Raw genomic sequence first — 21,622 nt, 5'->3', positions numbered from 1 at the left:
CAACTTACTACAATTTACTACAATTTACTACAATTTACTACAATTCACCATGAATTTCTACAATTTTCACAAATTTGTAGAAATTTGTGATTTGTTGTAGAAGATTGTAATTCTTCATAGAAATACGTAAATTGTTGTAAAATTATTTCCACCAGGGGTGGCCTATTCGAACACATACCGCAATGTAATACTATTCTATTGTAATATTATTTTTTTTCACTTATAGTTAAATGGTGCTGGTGATACAAGTGAACTCCAAAAAGTATGTGCTGAACATATAGCTTCGTTGGTTGATCTACGCTGGCAATTACTAGGTACCGAGTCAACGGGTATGTTAGATCTGGTCAGAATGAGTCCTCTACAGTGGGGTGCGTATACTATTTATGTACTATTTACCATGCGTATGTATAAAAAAAACTTAAAATTACTAAACAAATTCAACATTTTCCAGAAATAACTATTAACGATATTATTGTAAAAGCACAAGAAGAACTGTCGTGTGCTTTGGGCGAATGCATAAGTGTTGGTGTGGGAGTGTGCAATGCTCTGGAGCATCCGCTGAGTGATCTTACATTGTCCATTAATTTCTATCAGGACCATCATAATGGAGTGAATAATTATCAGTTGGAAACAAGATTATCCATAGCTGGAGCAAATAAGGTCATGCAGCCTACTGTGTGTCACAACTTTAATAAATACAATTTATTAATATTATACACCCTTGTCTTACGTTCCCGAATTTATGAAAAAACAACAGTTACAGGAATCCGGCAGAGCCTATCATGAATGTCGCGTAGTATTTTTCACTGCTGGTCAGTACAAAATAGATATTCAATGTAGTAGTAAAGAATCCGCTCCAAATTCTCCAATACTTTATTCGGAGCTCGTAAATGCGGGACATACATGGCGTTATATACCGCCCGTCGAAATAACTGTCGACGATTATTAATATAAATAGAAAATACAAATCACCGTCTACACCAATGAACTGTAATATTTGTAAAAAGAAAGAATCGAAACGTTGTGTATTAATTATATACATAAAAATAAAGAAAAAATATTTACTTTAATAAAGTTAATAAATTTTTATGTAATTCTGTGTGTATGCGTTAAATATAAATTGTTTACTTCCAACAAGCTATATATGTGTAGATTATAAAAACTATAAATATCATCGTTTATTTCCCTCTAACTTTATCTTTTTGCCGAGAGGAATCATTTCCATCTCTTGCACATTCCTCCTGAACTTTTTGTAAAATTCAAGTACAGCTGTATTAGCCCACACCTGTTGGCTATTAAAATCTAAAACACGTAAACTTTGTAAGCTCTGAGCTCTCGAAAGTGCTACGTAAGATTGACTAGCGTCAAATACCCTCGCCAAACACATTTCCACACAGTCTAAAGTTAAGCCCTGACTTTTATGAATCGAAAAGGCCCACGCTGGCTTTAACGGAACTTGTTTTCGGTGTATGACAGCACCGGAAGTGGTTTTGATAGCCCATTTTTCCATCTTTGCCTCATAATGGGTTCCAGATCGCAACTGGATCACCGGTATATCATTTTTAAAACTAACAACAACCCCTCGAGCTCCGTTCATCAATCCACTGTTAACATTTATATTTTTCAGCAGCATAACTTGCGTGCCAACTTTCAGTACTAATTTGCCGGGTATAGGCAGCTGCTGATCCAACATGTGCGTCATAGAACTATCGGAATCTAACGCTGTATATATATTTTTTTTATTTCAATAAAAGATGACCATGGGGGTGCCCATATGGTCTACATAGAGGAAACTAAAACTAGATGTGTCGCATATAAAATAAAACTCTGTCCAACATTACAAGAATGATGTGTTTGTCTTTTTTCCTATCATTATAGACATGGAAGATAGAGACCATTTATAAGGAAATAACATTTTTGCGACTCTAATTCAATCAATGCATGAAAAAATCATACGCTCATGGCAAAGAGAAATGCCTGAAAACGAAATCGTAGCTACGATTAGGCGTAATATAAAAATAGTGAACTTGTAGATTTAGCGATACAAAGAAACAAGTGAAACTATTTCAGTGGATCGTAGAAAATAAAAGATCGAGAAAAACCACATTCAAAGAAAATCTATATCCCGACAATTACATTCAAGAAGACCTTTTTTCAATAATAAGAACAGCGATCGCAAAAACGGAGCCGATTTCTGTAAACATAAGTTGCTGAAGTTTAATATTATTAATTATTTCACAAAAAATGTAATAAAGTTTTATCACTTATTAACATAGTTGAATTTGTAAACGTTTACAAGTTATAAAATAATAGTAATATTAATGTAAATATTATATGTAGTATTGTTAATAATAATTAAAAGCAAAATGAAAAAGTAGCAAATACTTATCCATTTATTAAAATAAATATAGAAAAAATACGTAAAAAGTTATATTCTACAAAATACATATTAAAGACATACACTTAAAAGACATTATCAAACCGTTTTATTTCACAACTGTCAAATACGGCCAGAAACGATCATAGGTTAAGTCTGTTTCTTTAGGGACATTTTCATGCGTATAACCTGCGCAACCTGAAACTCATTGATTCACATAAATGGGAATAAGCACGTTAGAAATGTCACTCCAGGCAAACGGAATTCCAGGCATTAATGAATAGCAGTGTACTCTCTAGTCAGTTGAGAGATGAAGAGAAAATCTTTAAATTCATCAATTCTAAGTATTCATAAAATATTTTCATGAATTTTGATGACGTTAGAGCTTATATCATACCCATATTAGTCGAAGCGAGGAATAAATTAAAAATATCGTATAAGTGCTCTTTTGACTCCGGCTTATACATGCGAGAAAATGTGGTAATGTGGTTATGTTTTGTTGTTTATTGATAGTTGTTGTTAACTGAGTCAAAACTTGTATTTCACATAATTTTAGAGCGAGTACTCCTCCGTAAGCGCTTGTAATTGCGGGGTCTACAATGCGAGTCGCAAGCAGTCGCAAGTCGCGAGTCGCAAGAAATTGACTAATCACAGTCGATTATTCTCCTCAAATTCGAATGTGATTGGTCAATTTCTTACGACTCACGACTTTACGACTCGTATTGTAGACCTAGCATAATAAAGGTTAGGTGCTTAAGTTTGAGGTGCTGTCATACTGTGGTGCTGTACTGGCTGTACACTTTCCGCGCGAGTGTAGTCGCTGCAACGTTGCCAAATGTTATTCGAAGCACGCTACGTGAACTGTGATATGGCCTGTTTCAATAGCCAATATCATAAAATTTTACACGATAACCCTTGTTTTTCTCGATATTTCTGAAAAGCTTAGATTAAGATCTATAAGAGCTCTGTTTTTTGAATCTCTGGTCCCATAGAGCACAAAATGTTTTTAAAATATTTTTTAAATATTTTTTAGGAAGATTAAAATAATTCACAAAAATATTTTTTGAATGTTTCTATGTCCGCCAGATCATGTCAGAAAAATATTTTCAAAAATATTTTTATAAGATTGCAAATAAATATATTTAATAATATTTGTAAAATCTTTTAGAAATATTACTTCAAAAAATAAAATATGTTTAACCCAATAAGTAATAATTGTGTTTCATGTTTGAAAGATTTTTTTAATATCTGTAAAGTATAGGTACATCTTTTTTTTTATATATTTGAAAAATATACATATCTATCTTGTGAATGTCATGATTTTGCTTCGCCAGAGACCTGCTTATATTAGCCCTCAACTGAAATTTACTTACGAGTTAGTCTTACCATTATGCGCCGCCTAGCAGCGTCGTTCCAAACTAGCACGGAAAGATGCGCTATCATGCATCTTTTAATTAAGAATATTTCATAATATTTCAAAAATATTTGAAAAAAGATTTTAGAACCAATAATAGATTTAAAATATTTTTAAATATTTTGGAACAAGATTATAAAACAATAAATATGTTGATTTAAATTAATATTTCAAAAATATATTTCAAATATTTAAGAAAATATTTCCTGGGTGATAAAGAAGAACATTTTTATAAATATTTTTAAAAGATTCTCAAAATATTCTTAAAAATGTTATCACAAAAGGTTTTTTAACTTTTTTAAAATATTCCTAAAACCATTTTAAAATATTTCTTGCAATATTTTTATAGAAATATTCAAAAATATTTTTTGAAAACATTTTGTGCTGTATGGGGTAGGCCGCCTTCATATAATTAATATCCCATTTCCTGTCTCCAGGAACCCCTCTGCCATAAGAGCTCATGTTAAAAACTGTAATTTCAAATTTCATTTTTGCAAATTTTTACACGATAACCGCCCTAAGAGCACAATTGACGGAAAGTCGACGGCAAGTCGACTTTTATAAGTCGACTTCTAAAAATGGCGGAAAGTCGACTAAAAGTCGACTTCTAAATAGTCGACTTCTAAAAATGGCGGAAAGTCGACTAAAAGTCGACTTCTAAATAGTCGACTTATAAAAAGACGGAAAACAGTCAAGCGGCGCGTCATGCATCATCAATATGCATGGCGGCGAATCTCGAGGAGGCTGGAGGACCAGAGTGGACCAGAGTTTACGCGAGTGCGAGGAATACGTGCCGCGAGACAGGACACGATAAGACGCCAGATAGTTCTTGCAGGTATGGCGGATCAAGTCGCGAGAAAGGTTTTGCCCGACGAGGTAAAAGAGGATCAGGATAAGGCTAAGTGGAAACATGCTTACAGGTTAGGTATGGTGTGTTATTAATTATCATCGATAATTAAGACCTATTGAATGCGACCTCTGCATTCTGTATCATCTTTCAGAACACCAGAAATGAAGGAACCTGTGTTCATGCATTCTTCGTGCGTTCTACGGAAAATCAGTCAGGAATAGGTGGTTTATAAAGAGGTGTACGAAACGAATAAGATGTACATGCGAAGTGTCACGGTGATAGAACCCGAATGATTGCCGAAATTCGCCCATGCTATGCCATCTTAGTGAACCATTGGTTGATCCACCGCCAAGGTATTTTTATCACAATTGTTGCTTTATAATGTTTTTCCTACTTATTTATAAAGATATTTATAGATATAATCAATGAACCGGGAAGATCATTTGCCGCGTGTCTGGTACATTCGGAAAGGCCGAATGGGCACTACCATCGATGGATATAGAGCATCCGTGGACGCCCATACAGCACAAAATGTTTTCAAAAAATATTTCTAAATATTTCTATAAAAATATTGCGAGAAACATTTTAAAATGGTTTTAGGAGTATTTTAAAATGGTTTAAAAACCTTTTGTGGTAACTTTTTAAAGAATATTTTAAGAATCTTTTAAAAATATTTTTAAAAACGTTCTTTTTAACACCCAGATAAAATTTTCTTAAATATTTGAAATGTATTTTTAAAATATTAATTCAAATCTACATATTTATTGTATCATAATCTTGTTTCAAAATATTTAAAAAATATTTTTATTTCTTATTGGTTTTATAATCTTTTTTCAAATATTTTCAAAAATATTTTTGAAATATTATAAAATATTCTTAATTAAAGATGTATGTCGCTTATGTCAAAATAAAGGGATAAAGCTGAAATTTACAGAGATTGTGCACTTATATATCCCAAAAACCTGTGTTAAATTTGCGATCGATTGTCCGACCCGTTTCTGAGATATTTACTTTAAAAGTTACAGAAATTGTATATATATATATATATATATATATATATACTTCCCATGTAAATATCCCAGGTAGCACACATGGTCTTATTGACGTCAATTTAAGATCATATTTCGTCCACGACGTCATATGTCCTTTATATGACGTGTATTTGACGTACTATTGTAGATATGAAAGTATGACGTCATGAAAAGGACATGAATTAGACGTCATTTTAAGACCAAATTTGGTACACGACAATTTTATTTTCATTTTTTGAGTTTTTCTTAATTAAAACAGACCCATACAGCATAGAAGCTTGCAAGACATTGCCAGGAACGTTACAAGTTGCAATGTAATGTTGTAAAGACAATTGCAACATTTCGTTGAAATATTAGAACAACATTGCAGAAATATTATAAGAATAATTGAAAATATAGTAGGTACTATAAACGTTCCGTAAAAACGCCCTTTATAAGGCCCCTTCGGGGCAAATAAAGTACTCTTTGAATTAAATTGAATAGTAGGTACTATATAACTTACTCCGTGAACATATATGCACACACATACATAAAGAATAGATTTTTTTTAGATTTGTTTCTTTAAATTTAATTCCTAATTATTTTTCAACTTTGATTCAATTCATTAAATAAATTCTTTATTTTGTCAGGTAGCGTCTTTAGGCGTTATCATGCATGTTGTTAACGTTATTATATTAATATTATATTATGTTAAATATACGAATTTTATATTAATAATTATTGTACATTAATTGTAATTGCGTTATTATTTTTAATATTTACCGGTTATCATTACACGATTTTTGAACACTATAAAGATATGTTATATAGAAGTATAAGCAACAAGGAAGCGTCAGAATCAAAGGATCACCACTAGTCCGTTCGATCATCGATGTCAAGCGACGTTAGGTGCGGTACTGACTCGGATGGGTGACCGCGCGGCTGTATGCACACACGACATATATATAATAAATGTATTTTTTTTGTTTTTCTAAAATTCTTAATTCACAACAGCATAACGGTATATACATACCTTTAAATGACTCATATTTATGTCATTTTTAAAGCATTTTTAAAATTATTATAAACATATTTTATTTTTTAAAACAATATTTCTAAAAGATTTTACAAATATTATTGAATATAGGTATTTATTTGCAATCTTTTAAAAATATTTTTGAAAATATTTTTCTGACATGATCTGACGGACATAGAAACATTCTAAAAATATTTTTGTAAATTATTTTAAATTATTTTAATCTTCCTAAAAAATATTTTAAAAATATTTAAAAAACATTTTGTGCTGTATGGGGTGTCAAGTGGTTAGCGTATTTCTTCTTGGAGGGTCAAGTGTGCCCTAAGCTGAAACGATTTGTCCCGTCGCTGCTGACGACACCTGGGAGCATCACCAAGTCATGGGCCAGGTAAATCGTTATTCTATCTCCTTTCGATTTCACGTTGATTCATCGAATAGATTACATCAATTCAATACGATTTTTTCAGGTTGATACCACGCACTCAAGCAATAGTACAAACGCTGCAGTCGCAGGGAGTCGTGTCCAAACACAAACTGCTAGAAATCTGGGTTTCGGATAAAAAATGTGAGATTTTAATTTATAAAATAATATTTAGATATTATCATAGACTTCTATACAATACTAGACCGCTGACAGACATCTCGGCCGTGATGCTTGCCGCCATGTTGATTTTAGTCAAGATATGCTATACTACTATTCTATACAAGTGGTTTTATACAAGATTTCTATACAATAGTCTGGCATATACAGAATGTCCAAAAGAAAGGGTTTAATACTACAGGAGTAGTGGTTCGATTTCGGCATCCAAGTACGCTACACGTCGAAGGCATGACTTACAAACTTATTGATAACATGTACCAATATTTAACACAAAAACATTCACCTGCTTCGTTATGTATGTACTGTAATAACGAATGCAGATAAACGCACATCATGAGCAACTGAACACCCGATAGTGACTTATTGTTAATTCAATATGGCCGCACCCTTCACTAACACTTGCACCTTGCACTCGCATCAGCTTTTCGGCAGTGCGTCCATAGATGTTAGTGATCTAGTATAAAAGTCTGTGGATATTATATATTTATAATAATATATATATATTATATAAAACAATATTATTATATATTTACAACATTATGATAATAATATGATATATATTTATATAGCTAATTTTGCATATTGTTTCGCGATTAACGCTGGAATGTTTTAATTTTAGTTCTGTTATTGTCAGCTTACCAGAAGTAGCTGCCGGAATCCGCGCACGCAGAAGTGGCACAGATATGGCCGCCTTTGTAATTAAGAATAAAACATTAGGATAGTAATTATACAGTTTTTTAGATAATTAAATTATTTTATATATGAAAAAAAATCGAAATGCATCAGTTTTAGCCCTCCAGCAAGGGGTCGATTGTGTATCTTGAAATAATGAGGTAAAAATTACAAAAGTGAGAAAATTCATTAGCGTATCTACGATTTTATTTATCAAAATCTAATAAAATCTGTTAACTTTTGTTATTTTTACCTCGTTTCAAGATACACAATCGACCTCCAGACGTACGCGGCGGTTTATTTTATCGACTTTAAAAGTTGGCGGGAAGTCGACTTTTCGTCATGACGGGAAGTCGACTTTTCATCATGACGGGAAGTCGACTTTAAGTCGGTGGTTTTTGCGACATTCGCCGACTTCAAGTCGACTTCAAGTCGACTTTCGTCCTTAAAAATGTCGACTTCTCTGCCAAGTCAGTTTCGGTAGAAGTCGACTTCAAGTCGACTTAAAGTCGACTTTTTGCTCTTAGGGCGATGCTAAAATTTTTCGAGCACTTTTCTCGCATCTCAATTTATACGTTCATGAAGTTTTTTTCCTATTTTTAGATACATCCATTATCTGTAGAGCCACCTTAATAAAGGACTTATAAAAAAATTCTTATTAGGTTAGGTTATTCAATTGCCTCCTATGTATGCATGTATATATATGTATTTGAATATATAATCAATTTAGCGTTATTTACACAATTTGTACAAATATAACTTACAGAATTACAGAATTTTCAATTATGTTTATACAATAAAATCGTTTGCTTGCAAAATGTTATATACAATAAATTGTCAACTAATTATAACAAGTGTTATGTACAATTCATTCTTTTATATTTGCTAATATAAAATATAAAAAATATCTTAATTAAGAAAACAAGTTATGTTTGTATATTTCAGATTAGGAATAATTTATATTCTTTTTTACATTCCTTTTTTATATTCTTTATATTTTATATTAGATTTCTCTATTATCTTATTCTTACTTTAAATTGAGATAAAAAACTTTGGTAATATTTTAATATAAAATATATAAATGTTTGCGTATGTACCCTGGCGAAAATAAGAAGCTTTATAAAGCGTTTACAACCGTTCAATGAGGGTTTTTTGAGAGTTTATACGCTTTCAAACTTTATAAGAACGCTTACCCAACGCCGTTAGGTTTTAAACGCTTTCAGAACGCTTATAAAACGCTATATATAACGTTTCATGAAAGTTCTGGAATTCTGAGGCAACGCTTTTCAGAGAACACTCAGTAAACGCTGAAACGCATTCGTGCAGAGAGTTTGCTGTCAGACTTTTCAAACGTTTAGCAAACGCTTTTCCCAACGCCGTAAGACAAGCGTTTCCACTCCGTTCAGCAAACGCTCTTCCGATGTGGCGAATTGTAGAGGCGCAGTGAACGTTTTGTAAGGCGTTAACGCAAACGGCTTGGAGACGCCCAAGAAACGTTTTTCCCGACTCCGTAACACAAGCGTTTTCTCTCCGTTCAGCAAACGTTTTTCTAACAATGCCGCTAGGCGGCGCATCTTTCTCGCATTTAAAATACATCCAGCCGCGTATATAAGCAGACCCCCTGCGAGGCGAAAAGCAGATTTTAACATTTAACGCTCTTTACACCGTTTCTTCTAACGACAAGAGTAAACGCCCGTTATGCACGCAGTTTCCAATGATGAAAGCAAACGCTTTCGACTTATTAAACGCTTAACAGAGGATCTCTAAAGGTGCAATTTCACGATGACGCTCGACGCTGGATTCGAGCGTCAAATCTGGTCACGTGATAGATTCAGAGGGACGCGGAATATAACCTAACCACTGGATTGACTGAAATAACCACTGGATTGACTGAAATAACCACTGGATTGACTGAAATGAGCGTCGAGCGTCAAAGCTAAACACAGTTTAGCTTTTTTCACTCGACGCGGAAATTAAGAAATCTATCACGTGACCAGATTTGACGCTCGAATCCAGCGTCGAGCGTCATCGTGAAATCGCACCTTAAATGTTTTAAAGAACTCTCAGCAAACGTCATACGTCATGTAAACGCTGTGCAAACTCTCAAAAACGCTATATACAAACGCCTTTCAAACAGCGTTGCAATTTCCGCTCTACGAACTCTCTACTGACCGTTTCTAAACTCTCAATGAACTTCCGCAAACGCTCACGTAAACGTCAAACAAACGTTTATGAAACTTCTCATTTTCGCCAGGGTATATGTGTACATACATATATATATATATATATATGGGGCATTCTCCGCGTGTCGGAGTCCTCTCCTGCCCACTTCAATTTTTGACATAATTCAACCAACCAGGGCTTAAAATTTTCGTTGAAGTGTCTACTTTTTAATGCCATGTGGCCTTTTGTGAAAATTTAAAATGGCGGACTGATGCAGCGCCGAGAATGAAGAAAGTAAAAAAAAATTAATTGTATATCTTCTTAAAAAAATGCAGAAATGTCACTTGATTCGGATGAAACTCGGTACTAGGGGGTTTTCGAGGTCGTTGATTCCGAATCTGGTCAAAATTTGGAAATTCAAAATGGCGGATTAAATATGGCCGCCCGTAATGCAGAAATGTCACTTGATTCGGATGAAACTCGGTACTAGGGGGTTTTCGAGGTCGCTGATTCCGAATGTGAAGTCGAAATTCGGAAATTCAAGATGGCGGATCCAATATGGCCGACCGAAATGCAGAAATGTCACTTGATTCACGTGAAAAAAACTGTCGCTTCAGTAGCGCCAAAATCTGTCGCTCTGAGACCAACAGGATAGTTTGAATGATTTTATGGTACCTTCTTTAAAAAATACGTGTTCGTAGCTATAAATTCGTATTGAACGACTGAAGCACCACCGGAAAAGCAATTCTGTAAAAACATGTACGGCTCTCATCGCCTCCTTTCGTGTTATTATTAACTAACTAAACTATCCATTACTTCAAGGAAAAATCGTAATAATAGTTATAACAACAAATGCAAAATTATTGTTAGGGACTTTTGAAGGTCTCTAAATACGAATGTAATATCTAGATCTTAAAAATAATACCGTAAAACTGTTCTAATCATCCTATCGGTGTTACAGCGACAGCTTTTGGCGCTACTGAAGCGACAGTTTTTTTCACGTAAATCAAGTGACATTTCTGCATTTGGTCGGCCATATTGGATCCGCCATCTTGAATTTCCGAATTTCGACTTCACATTCAGAATCAGCGACCTCGAAAACCCCCTAGTACCGAGTTTCATCCAAATCAAGTGACATTTCTGCATTACGGGCGGCCATATTTAATCCGCCATTTTGAATTTCCATATTTCGACCAGATTCGGAATCAACGACCTCGAAAACCGCCTAGTACCGAGTTTCATCCGAATCAAGTGACATTTCTGCATTTTTTTAGAAGATATACAATTAATTTTTTTTTACTTTCTTCATTCTTGGCGCTGCATCAGTCCGCCATATTAAATTTTCACAAAAGGCCACATGGCATTAAAAAGTAGACACTTCAACGAAAATTTTAAGCCCTGGTTGGTTGAATTATGTCAAAAATTGAAGTGGGCAGGAGAGGACTCCGACACGCGGAGAATGCCCCATATATATATATATATATATCATATGTATTTTTAATTAGAATTCTTAAAAAATATAAAACAATCACCAAATAGACATAGTCACTTATTATATTTTTTATATTATACATATTTTATGTTAGATCTTGTTTTTTGTCGTGTTATAATATAATAAAAACTGCAAATTTTTCTAATTAGGCTAGCAATTGTTTACATTAATCATAATTTTACAAATCAAGTAAATTAAATCAAAGTATCTTTTTAATTTATTTTACTTTATCTTAACTTTATTTTCTCGAATATATATCGAGACGTGACAAAAAAGTGTAATAAAATGTTCTATATACATTTATGCAGAATATAGTATTTTTATCACTTTATGTATAAGTTGTCGATTTAAAGAATATTGATTTAACCAAATTCTTTGTTATTTCGCAATTATACTTTTTAAATCTAATCTCGTACCCTGTTTTTTGTCTTTGCATTCACATTCTTTCAAATGTTTTTAAAATATAAATTATTTTATATGTATATCCATGGCATCACATATCTACATATAAAGAAGATTAGAAAATGATTTATATTATTTTTCTAAAACTTAAAAAAATTGTAAAAACACGCTTTGTAATACATAATTTCTATTTTTCAAAAATATATGATTGATAAATGTTTCATAATAAAATGTAGGGGAGACCGGAGCAAACTCGACATCGGGGCAAACTCGACATCGGGGCAAACTTGACACTAGGCTTTTTGCCAATTTAAATCTATCGTAGAAACTTGCCTTTCCTACTGTAAATGCGTCTTTATGTGCCAGTATTATCAACGGAATTTGGTGACATTCTGAGTTATGGTGTAATTTTTAGCGCGACATAAGCGTTTTTGATGGTGAAAAGTAATTTTTCTGATCTCTCGAAAATTTCTACTTTTTTATCAAGCTTTACTCTTGCAAATCTACTGGTAAGTGATTTTGATAGGAAATTCGATGCTTTATACGAATCCGATAATAGTTTTTGCATATTTTCAAAATTTTTAAATTTTTGGAGTAACAAAAGTGAAAAACGACGTTCGGGGCAAAGTCGACACCACGCCGTTTTATCAGCTCCCAATAACAATCGATGCTTATCATGCAGCTAGCCCATGACAAATGTTTGTGCACGTCTAATCGCGAATTTATTTGCATAAATTGTTTTTCAGACATGAGTTTAGATGAAAATAATTGAATGTTTAACAATTTCTGTTCTCATTATTTCCAACGATTATTTTACTTAATTCCGAATTTTTGTACTTTTTAAATACACGATAAACAATGTATGTTTAGTTTCAGACAATAAAAAATAAGTTCCAGATCAAATTGTGTCAATCAGGCAAAGTGTCAAGTTTGCCCCGGCATTTTTCAATTTGAAAATTTGTCTTTGCGTCACTTTTCCTTTCCTGGGGGCAAAACTAAGCAATGTATAGCAAAATTTCCTTAAGTAATTTTGTACCTGAAGGAACACTCTTTAAATGTATACCATTAAATTTGCTTGAAAATTTTAATTAATTGTTGAAAATTGTCTTTGAAAAAATTGTGTCGAGTTTGCCCCGGTCTCCTCTATATTATAAAATATTTTAGATTATTTTGGAGAGAGAGAGAGAGAGAGAGAGAGAGAGAGAGAGAGAGAGAAACTGTGATTTAGGATCAATTTTTTCTTAAAATCATAGAGGTACCAGTCAAACCCAACATCAGTTTAAACTTACCTATCGATTGTATTATTAATGAAACAGAATGAAAATAGCCAGAAGTACCGGTAACAGGATAAGATTAATCGATGCACGGTCGACGAAGTTGCCTGCAAGTAGATCAGCACATATAAGTCCAAAAATATTCTTCATATAGTATACAGTGTCTCACATCAGGTAATGACAGATTCTTGAGGTTATTCAAGAATAAAAATTCTAATACTAAAATGTCGAGATTATAATAACTTTTAAATGGGAAACGTTTAAATTTGGCTGATTACATTGCCCAAAGCTTGCACATTCAAGGTAATATATTGCACAATAGAGCACATAATCAATTAATGCCTTAAGACGTTTATTTTTTAAATACATAATATTGACATGATTTTATAATAATATTGAAAACACTTCTCAATGTTGTTTTATTTATCTGCGTTAATTAATCTATTGCGTATGCTAGTAATATTAATTATGTGTAGGGGAGACCGGGGCTAAGCCGACAACGGGGCAAACTTGACACTAGGCTTTTTGCCAATTTAAATCTATCGTAGAAACTTGCCTTTCCTACTGTAAATGCGTCTTTATGTGCCAGTATTATCAACGGAATTTGGTAACATTCTGAGTTATAGTGTAATTTTTAACGCGACATAAGCATTTTTGATAGTGAAAAGTAATTTTTCTGATCTCTCGAAAATGTCTACTCTTTCATCGAGCTTTACTCTTGCGAATCTACCGGTAAGTGATTTTGATGGGAAATTTGATGCTCTATATGAATCCGATAATCGTTTTTGGATATTTTCAAAATTTTCATGTTTTTGAAGTGACAAAAGTGAAAAACAACGTCCGGGGCAAAGTCAACACCACGCCGTTTCGTCGGCTCCCAGTAATAAACGATGCTTGTCATGCAGCCGTATGGCTCATGACAAATGTATGCGCACGTCCGATCGCGAGTTTACCTGCATTAATTGTTTTTCAGACATGAGTTTAGATGAAGATAATTGAAAGTTCAACAATTTTTGTTCTCATTATTTCAAATGATTGTTCTAGCTACTTTATTCCGAATTTTTGTACTTTTTAAATACACAATAAACAATGTATTTTCATTTTCAGACAGTAAAAAATAAGTTCCAGATCAAATTGTGTCGATCAGACAAAGTGTTGAGTTTGCCCCGGCGGGGTGTCGAGTTTGCCCCGGCATTTTTCAATTCGAAAATTTGTCTTCGCGTCACTTTTTCTTTCCTGGCGGCAAAACAAAGCGACGTACAGCAAAACTTCCTGAATCAATTTTGTACCTGAAGAAACACTCTTTAAATATGTACCATTGAATTTGCCTAAAAATTTTAATTAAATATTAAAAATTGCCTTTGAAAAAATAGTGTCGGCTTAGCCCCGGTCTCCCCTATATAGTATTATTATTACGAAATATTGATGTTAGAATGAGATGAGCATCGAATTATCAAAGCTACCATATGAAATCTATCACAAACGATGTTTTTTCTGGATATTTCTAATCAATATTGATCGATAAATTATATTAATTTTTAACCCTTAAACTTCTGATACAACTTGACTTACATAGTTTCTTAAGTGTGGGGTTTATAGCGGACCCCAAGTTCATAGAGTAACATTCATAAAAATAATACGTTTTTGCAAAATCTTAATAATAATTGTAAATAAAAAAGTACGAAGGCTTTTTATTTTGCACAAAAATTTTTTGCTCAAAAATATTACTAAATTAATATTTTAAATATTAATTTTAAAAAAAATTAATTCTCTTATTTTACATAAAAAATGAAATATTAATATTTTTTACCTCGTATTTTTAATAAAATAAAAATTTCCAGGTTTGGACTTTGCGTCGTAATATCTCCACCCGTAGGGCACGTAGAGGAAAAATAAAAACACTTCTTGTATAAATCAAATTCAAGCTATCGATTGATCCTATTCAGAACTTGATCCGTTCAGTCGTTATTGAGATCTCAAAATCTCGGATACTCGCAACGCTCGTACTCGCGTAGAAATACACGGAGCAGTCTCGTGCTGCGCGTGTGCTTGGCATGAGATAGTACGGGTGTCTCTTGATAAGAAAAATTCTTAGGAATATATTCAGAGTCTGTATCACATTTAAAAGAACATACAATACTTTTTTTAATATTTCTGTGCTTTCACAAAATTACATTTTTTTCGCAGATGACATGAAAGGTTTACTGTACCTAAATATGAGATAAATGCATGTTCAATATAAATAGATGCACTGTGAATGTTTTCGCACATAACATAATCTCAATCAATAAAATTACCAATCCCTAATGTTAAAGAAATACCAATCAAAATTATGCCAGCAAGATCCGGTATCTACCGCAGTTAGGAATCTAAGAGTTAAATATGTCATATCTGAATATGAGAGTTTTGAGCAATCTGATTAGTCAATTTCAAACGTGTTTTTTATTAAAAAATTATAATACCTTTAATATTTTCACAAAGATCATTAAGATCTTTCATTAAGAATTTTCATTAAGATCTTTATCCGGAATAACCTGAAAAATCTGTTATTAGCAGATGATACAATAGATCTAAAGACACCCTTATTTGTGTGTTATTAAAATAAGATATTTTATATTCAATATCAAAGGGTGTCTTTATATTGTGTGTTATTAAAATACGATATTTTAATAACACACAATAATACGATATATATATATATATTTTACACACAAATAAGGGTGTCTTTAGATCGATAGCTTGGATATATATATATATATATATATATATATATATATATATATATATAGGGTAACTCCGGGGGGTACACTTACGTCGCGCGGGGATTTACGTCAGAAAAAATAGAAGGAATGAAGGTATTTGCTCGCAATTATTCTGTTATGTACCTTTAAGCCACATTAGCATTGTGTTGTAATTTCAGTTCTTTACTGTTAATGTTAATGAAACCGTCGTGAGTTGAATCGATTTTTCAACGTAGTAAGTAGCGCGATTATATGTTAAGACCTACATAAAATGATTACTGTAAACAGTGTAAAAGGTTTAATGGTTATTTCATGATACATAAGTGTAAAGGGATAGTATAAAGGATGGAATACAGCAAAATACAAGTGCATAGCTCTTGTATTCTTTGTTTAGCTTGATATCTTGTATATCCCACCTGTTTAGGATATATGGCATTTTTAGCGTTCGGGATTTATGCCATAGTACAAACACTCTGTAAAAATCGAAATCTCCTATGTATTCTTTTTCCTTATTTTTTTTTTTGGATCATATAACAATAACCTTTAATGCATCTATCATTCGTCTATTTTCTTTTAAAAATTTTTCAGTTTTATAATTTGTTTATCATTATTACACCTTAATAAATTTTTTGCACACATTTTATAACTTATTATGACATTTTATTGCCTCATTTATAAACATTAGGTACTTGTAATTTTTTATAAGGCGTATATTCCACCTAAGAATATCATTTATCCCACCTCTATGAGATATATGGCAAAAATGCAAGGGTTTCTAAAAGTTTATTTTTGTTAAATACCTACAAAGAATAAATATTTTATATTTCTAATTTTTTTATAGTAGTAGACAGTAGATATAAAGTTTTTATTGGTATAATTCATTTGCCTTAAACATATTAAATAGTACTCAATAAATTAAGTTTTTCTTAGGTGCGGCGTATATACCGGAGTTACCCTATAATCAATACAAATTGCTTAATAATTGGAAAAAGAAAGAAAAGTGAATGTATTTTTGTATATAAAAATGTATTTTAAAATAGAATTAACGAAAACAAAAGAAAAAATAAGATTGATAAAAATAGCAAAATTAGATTATACTTTAACGCAGTAGTTCTCAACCTGGACGGTATCGCCCTCAAGGAGCGTTTTTGGTTTTCAGGGAGCGGTAAATTGTAAAGAGGTGATAGGAGGATATTTTTAGGTTTTATTTATTTAAGGTAAATTAATTACACATTTCTACTGAAATAATTGATTTTAAAAGTAATTGTAGTATGCAATTAATAATTTTAAAATAAATAACATAGATATGTATAATATATGTTGCACCTGAGATGAACGTTGTTCCGCGAAAAATAATCTAATCAGAGAATTAGCACACATTTTGAAATCTTCAAATGTAAACAAATCTGTTTTAGTTCAATTAATGTCTTATGTACAGCTGATAATTATTTAGTTTGAAATGATTAAATATGTGTATACAATGTAATATAAAGGTTATTATCGCTGATTTTGACATGTTTATTATATTTAGCTGGGGTCAGGGAGGGGATGGTAACTAATACCAAATTTTCAGAAGTGGGCACTAGGCTAAAAAAGCTTGGGAACCACTGCTTTAACGTAATAAATTGTAAATTAATTACTATTCATTTTTTATATTCATTTGACAACATTTTTCTTATTGATTGACAAATCTATAAAATAAAAATATTGCATTCCATAATTTGATAATATAACAGTAATATAATGAAAAAAGGAAAAATGCCTTATATCTTCGTTTTTCTCTTAATTATATAATTAATTTTCTTTTAATTTCATAATATAACAAAAAGTATTTTTCGCGTTTAAACATTTTCCTAAAATTAATAGGGCCAATAATTGAGCGCGTTACAACGGCCGCGGGTGAGTTTCATAAATATGCATAACCTTAATGAAGGCCACTTGAGCGGAATGCATATGCATTAATGCATAGACATTAGTATATGTATATGGGGGTGTTAATATTGCGAGGATAATTCTCCGCTGAAAGGTATAATACTAATGGGCTTTTGCCCGTTTTGACTTTTATTGGATAATACACGATACCCGAGTATTATTAATATTCACACAGAACTTGAAACAAAAAGAAATAGCAGTGTTAATTAGCAAAGACTTCATTCACAATTCTGTATAAAATAACTTACGTTATATTATCACTATTAAATAAGAAAAATTAACAAAAGCATTCATCAATTTTGCCATTAAAGTTTTTAAGCAAAAAGCGATGAGAAATTTAGATCGAGAACTTTTGAAAAGAGCGAGATAATAAAGAAGATTCTATAAAAAAAGACCTGTAACTGCCTGTAACATAAAAAAATTATAATATCCTAAAAATGTATACATGCTATTGATTAATGAATAAGAATCGATAGATAAATTCTTTAGAGTATGCTTCTCAAAGACTTCTCAAAAAACGAGCATGAAATGAATAGACAGGTTTATCAAAATTCTGAAGGCCCTTGATTCGAAAAATAATGGTGATGGTTACTGGCTGATGATTCAATATCAGATATATATATGTCTAATAAATTTCACGATTGATTCAATCTTACCACCACCATTACTGGCCTTTGAGCTGTCTAGGGCCTGGATATCCATTTTATGCTGTGGTATGGTTGTAACAGATGTAGTAGTAGCCGTTCCTGCATAACACAAAAACCAAGCATAGACATTTCTATGCATATTCTATGTCTAATCTAAGCACAGATTTAATTATCTTAGAGTTAATTAAACAGTTCAATAATTAAAAAATTGATAATTTTGATAACCTTGGCGACGCGATATGAAGATGCTTTTCAAAAATATTCTAAACGCTAAAAATAATGCTGCTCTATGATTATTTATGCTGCAGTTATTGACAAAAATAGAATATATAGTGGGATATGCAAATATTGAAGTCAGAATACAAAATTAACGTCATTATTAATATTAATTTAATATTATTATAAATTTTATACATTATGCGTATTAGCAAAAGATAAGTTAGATTAAATTGTATTAAGTTAAGTAAATTATAAAAGTAAGGATTACAGAGTTGACGAAACTGGAATATTTATTATCGTGCTCCGGCAATCTAAGAAGAGCCCGATAAGTCAGTCTTTATAAGATATTCTTCCATCTTGATATCAATATATTAGCAGATCAGTTTTAAATTATTGTTTTAAATTGTATTGTAAATAAGAAATTTTACGGGTGTAAGTAAGAAAGTTATGTAAGTAAAAAGTAAGTAAGAAAATTATATAAAGTATACTATTGTGCTAAAAGGAAAAAATAACTTACAAAAAGTTGTGTTTTGTACGGTAACAAATTTTTTGTACAAAAAAATATACATATATATAATTATATATATATAAAATATATCAATATATATATGTTTTCTTCCTCTTATATAATCTTTGTCTGTATATATAGGAAAATAATAAGAAAAATAATTTTTGCATTGTTTTTTTTACAAAAATTATGATTAGATTATACAATATTCTATACATAATATGTAATCATATCTTATATACAATTATTACATTTATATACTTATATTTATATATGGGTAATTTTTTCTCATTTCCTTAAACTTTACTTGTTATGAAGAAAACAATGTGAAAATTATCCTTCTTATTATTTTTTAATTTTTCTTATTGTTTTTATACAAATAGACGTTGTACAAGAATCAAAGAACATATATGGACATGTTTTATATATAATTATATAGATAGAATTATATATAGATATATTTATATTATATTCTTTTATGAAAAACTTTTTACTGGAATATCATTTTTGTAATAGTATAAAAAATGATTATAAGTCAGAATATACGAAATATAATGTCAATTTATAAATAGGTATGTAATAAAATAAATTTTTTATATTTATGTGTACTCTTTATATATACTATTTGATCTCCTTGTAAGATGGGCGAGAAAAGCAGAATAAATTTTTTTTATTTGGACTTTACAATTTGGTAATTTTTTGCATCCTTCCTAGAACTTAAAAATTACCAATATAAAATAAAGTAAAATAAATTTTTTATTTAAAAGGGAATAGATTGTTATCTGCATACTTTGAATTACACAAAATGATTGTGGATATGTCTAAATATCTAAATAAGTTTAATATATGTATATAATCTTCTCGCGATCTGAATTACAAATGGATGATCAAACAATAATTTAAAAAATTTGTGTGAAATTTTTATTTGATTTGACAGCATTCTCTACTTGTTTTGATTTGAAATGGACACAGAAAAAGAAAATGAATTATTACAATAAAGAGTGTAAAGAAATAAATGGATGTAAAAGAAACAAACGGATTAATTTGATAAGATTAAAAAAAATGATGATTTATCAAAACTTACAAAACTTGTAATCAAAAATGCAAAAAATTGAGTTTTTCAAAGTATAATTCAGAAAATATTTATTTTTTAAAAATTGGTCAAAATATAACCAGCCATAAGAGAAAAAAAATATATTTTACATAGATAGTTTTGCTCTTTAATTTCACAATTGCATCTTTTCCTTTATGTACAACCCTCTATAGATTGAATATAATTTTATTATATGTATATAATATTAAAAAAGTATAATAATAAACATATTTTGATACAAAAATGTCTATATTTTCTATATATCTAATAGTGTTCATTATACAAAAACCAAAAATTATTGCGTTCTAAACGTTTTTACATTGTTTTACATAAATATAATTAAAAATAATTATTAAATCGCATCGTCAAAGTTATTGTAATCGTACTAAAAGATTTATTCATTATGAGTTGACATCAAAAGTTAATGTAAACTGGCAAGTTAGTAGAAGCAATTGTTTATAATTAGTAGGAATATATTAAAGCATGAAAGATATATAACTAACCAGAATAGTAAATGGTTTTTCGGGTCATGCTGTAATTTGTCCTCGGGATGTCAAGGATGCATTTGAGCTCTGCAGCTTCTGGTAGTTCTTCGTCTAGAAAGTCTACTCGTGATAAAATATTATACAATCCATCTTCGCGGAGCGTCACTGTGGGTTTCGAAGTTTTCTTTTCTAGAATATCCCTATAAATATTGTCTATTATTATATGTCTATAACAATTCATATTTTATTTAAATTACGTCTTTTGTTATAAGTAGATTTAATAGTTTTTTTTTAGAATTTTATATTTATAATTTTTATATAATTTATAATTAATTAAATTTATTAATTTTTTTATAATTTAAAAGCAGAATAAATATGAATAATTTAAAGTTTCAAATTTTGTAACATATTGAGATTTCTCGGTATTTACAAGGACAACTTACTTGATTGAGATATCAAGAGTCGGCTGAGGATAAAGACCTTCTGCTTTACACATTGCTTCCACACCATCTTTATTATCTATATTCTTTTTTTGGTATTCGAAGTCGAATTTTTGTTCTGTTGCTGCAACAAAGATTATATGCAATATCAATCCAGGTAGCAGAGTGATGTAATACGTCAAATGACATATTAATAACGTCTTAATGACGTCTTTAACTTCAATAATACGTCATTAAGATATCTTTAGACGTCATCTTGCTACCTG

General features: G+C 30.9%; 1 protein-coding gene, 2 long non-coding RNA genes and 2 pseudogenes across 10 annotated transcripts in view; 3 read left to right on the top strand and 2 right to left on the bottom strand.

Annotated features, from left to right (window-relative positions):
- Positions 1–1,099, top strand: part of LOC139784246 (protein brunelleschi-like) — a 16,709-nt pseudogene extending 15,610 nt beyond the window's left edge.
- LOC139784245 (uncharacterized) overlaps positions 1–21,622 on the bottom strand; it is a 25,619-nt gene extending 3,997 nt beyond the window's left edge. Inside the window, exons 1-6 of one of the 7 annotated variants that reach the window (XR_011721509.1) lie at positions 21,360–21,622; positions 20,935–21,116; positions 18,621–18,710; positions 13,307–13,398; positions 7,928–7,979; positions 7,259–7,755 (exon numbers count right to left, since the gene is read on the bottom strand). Coding sequence is in view for 4 of the 7 variants with exons in the window: in XM_071723414.1 (XP_071579515.1) it covers positions 13,322–13,398; positions 18,621–18,710; positions 20,935–21,116; positions 21,360–21,412 (402 nt within the window). In the remaining 3 variants the exon portion in view is untranslated. Of the gene's footprint in view, positions 1–7,258; positions 7,980–8,648; positions 13,399–15,753; positions 15,826–18,620; positions 18,711–20,934; positions 21,117–21,359 lie in introns of those variants that run through there. The other 6 variants (XR_011721510.1, XM_071723413.1, XR_011721511.1 and 3 more) reach the window with 6 other exon arrangements.
- On the bottom strand, positions 1,172–1,702 carry LOC139784254 (ATP-dependent DNA helicase PIF1 pseudogene; annotated as a pseudogene).
- Positions 4,366–5,572, top strand: LOC139784247 (uncharacterized). The gene is made up of 3 exons (XR_011721512.1): positions 4,366–4,716; positions 4,793–4,994; positions 5,058–5,572. It is a non-coding gene; the product is annotated as an uncharacterized lncRNA (long non-coding RNA).
- LOC139784249 (uncharacterized) lies at positions 6,989–8,060 on the top strand. 2 transcript variants are annotated; one of them, XR_011721515.1, is made up of 2 exons: positions 6,989–7,252; positions 7,923–8,060. It is a non-coding gene; the product is annotated as an uncharacterized lncRNA (long non-coding RNA). The 2 variants fall into 2 exon arrangements; XR_011721514.1 differs by having other exon boundaries at positions 7,908–8,060.

This window comes from Temnothorax nylanderi, unplaced genomic scaffold (genome assembly GCF_030848795.1).
Source record: "Temnothorax nylanderi isolate EJ_2023f unplaced genomic scaffold, tnyl_v1.0 TNYL_tig0601_pilon, whole genome shotgun sequence".
NCBI classification, from domain to species: Eukaryota; Metazoa; Arthropoda; class Insecta; order Hymenoptera; family Formicidae; genus Temnothorax; species Temnothorax nylanderi.
The sequence above is the reverse complement of the archived record's forward strand: the minus strand, read 5'-3'. Positions and strand labels throughout refer to the sequence as shown.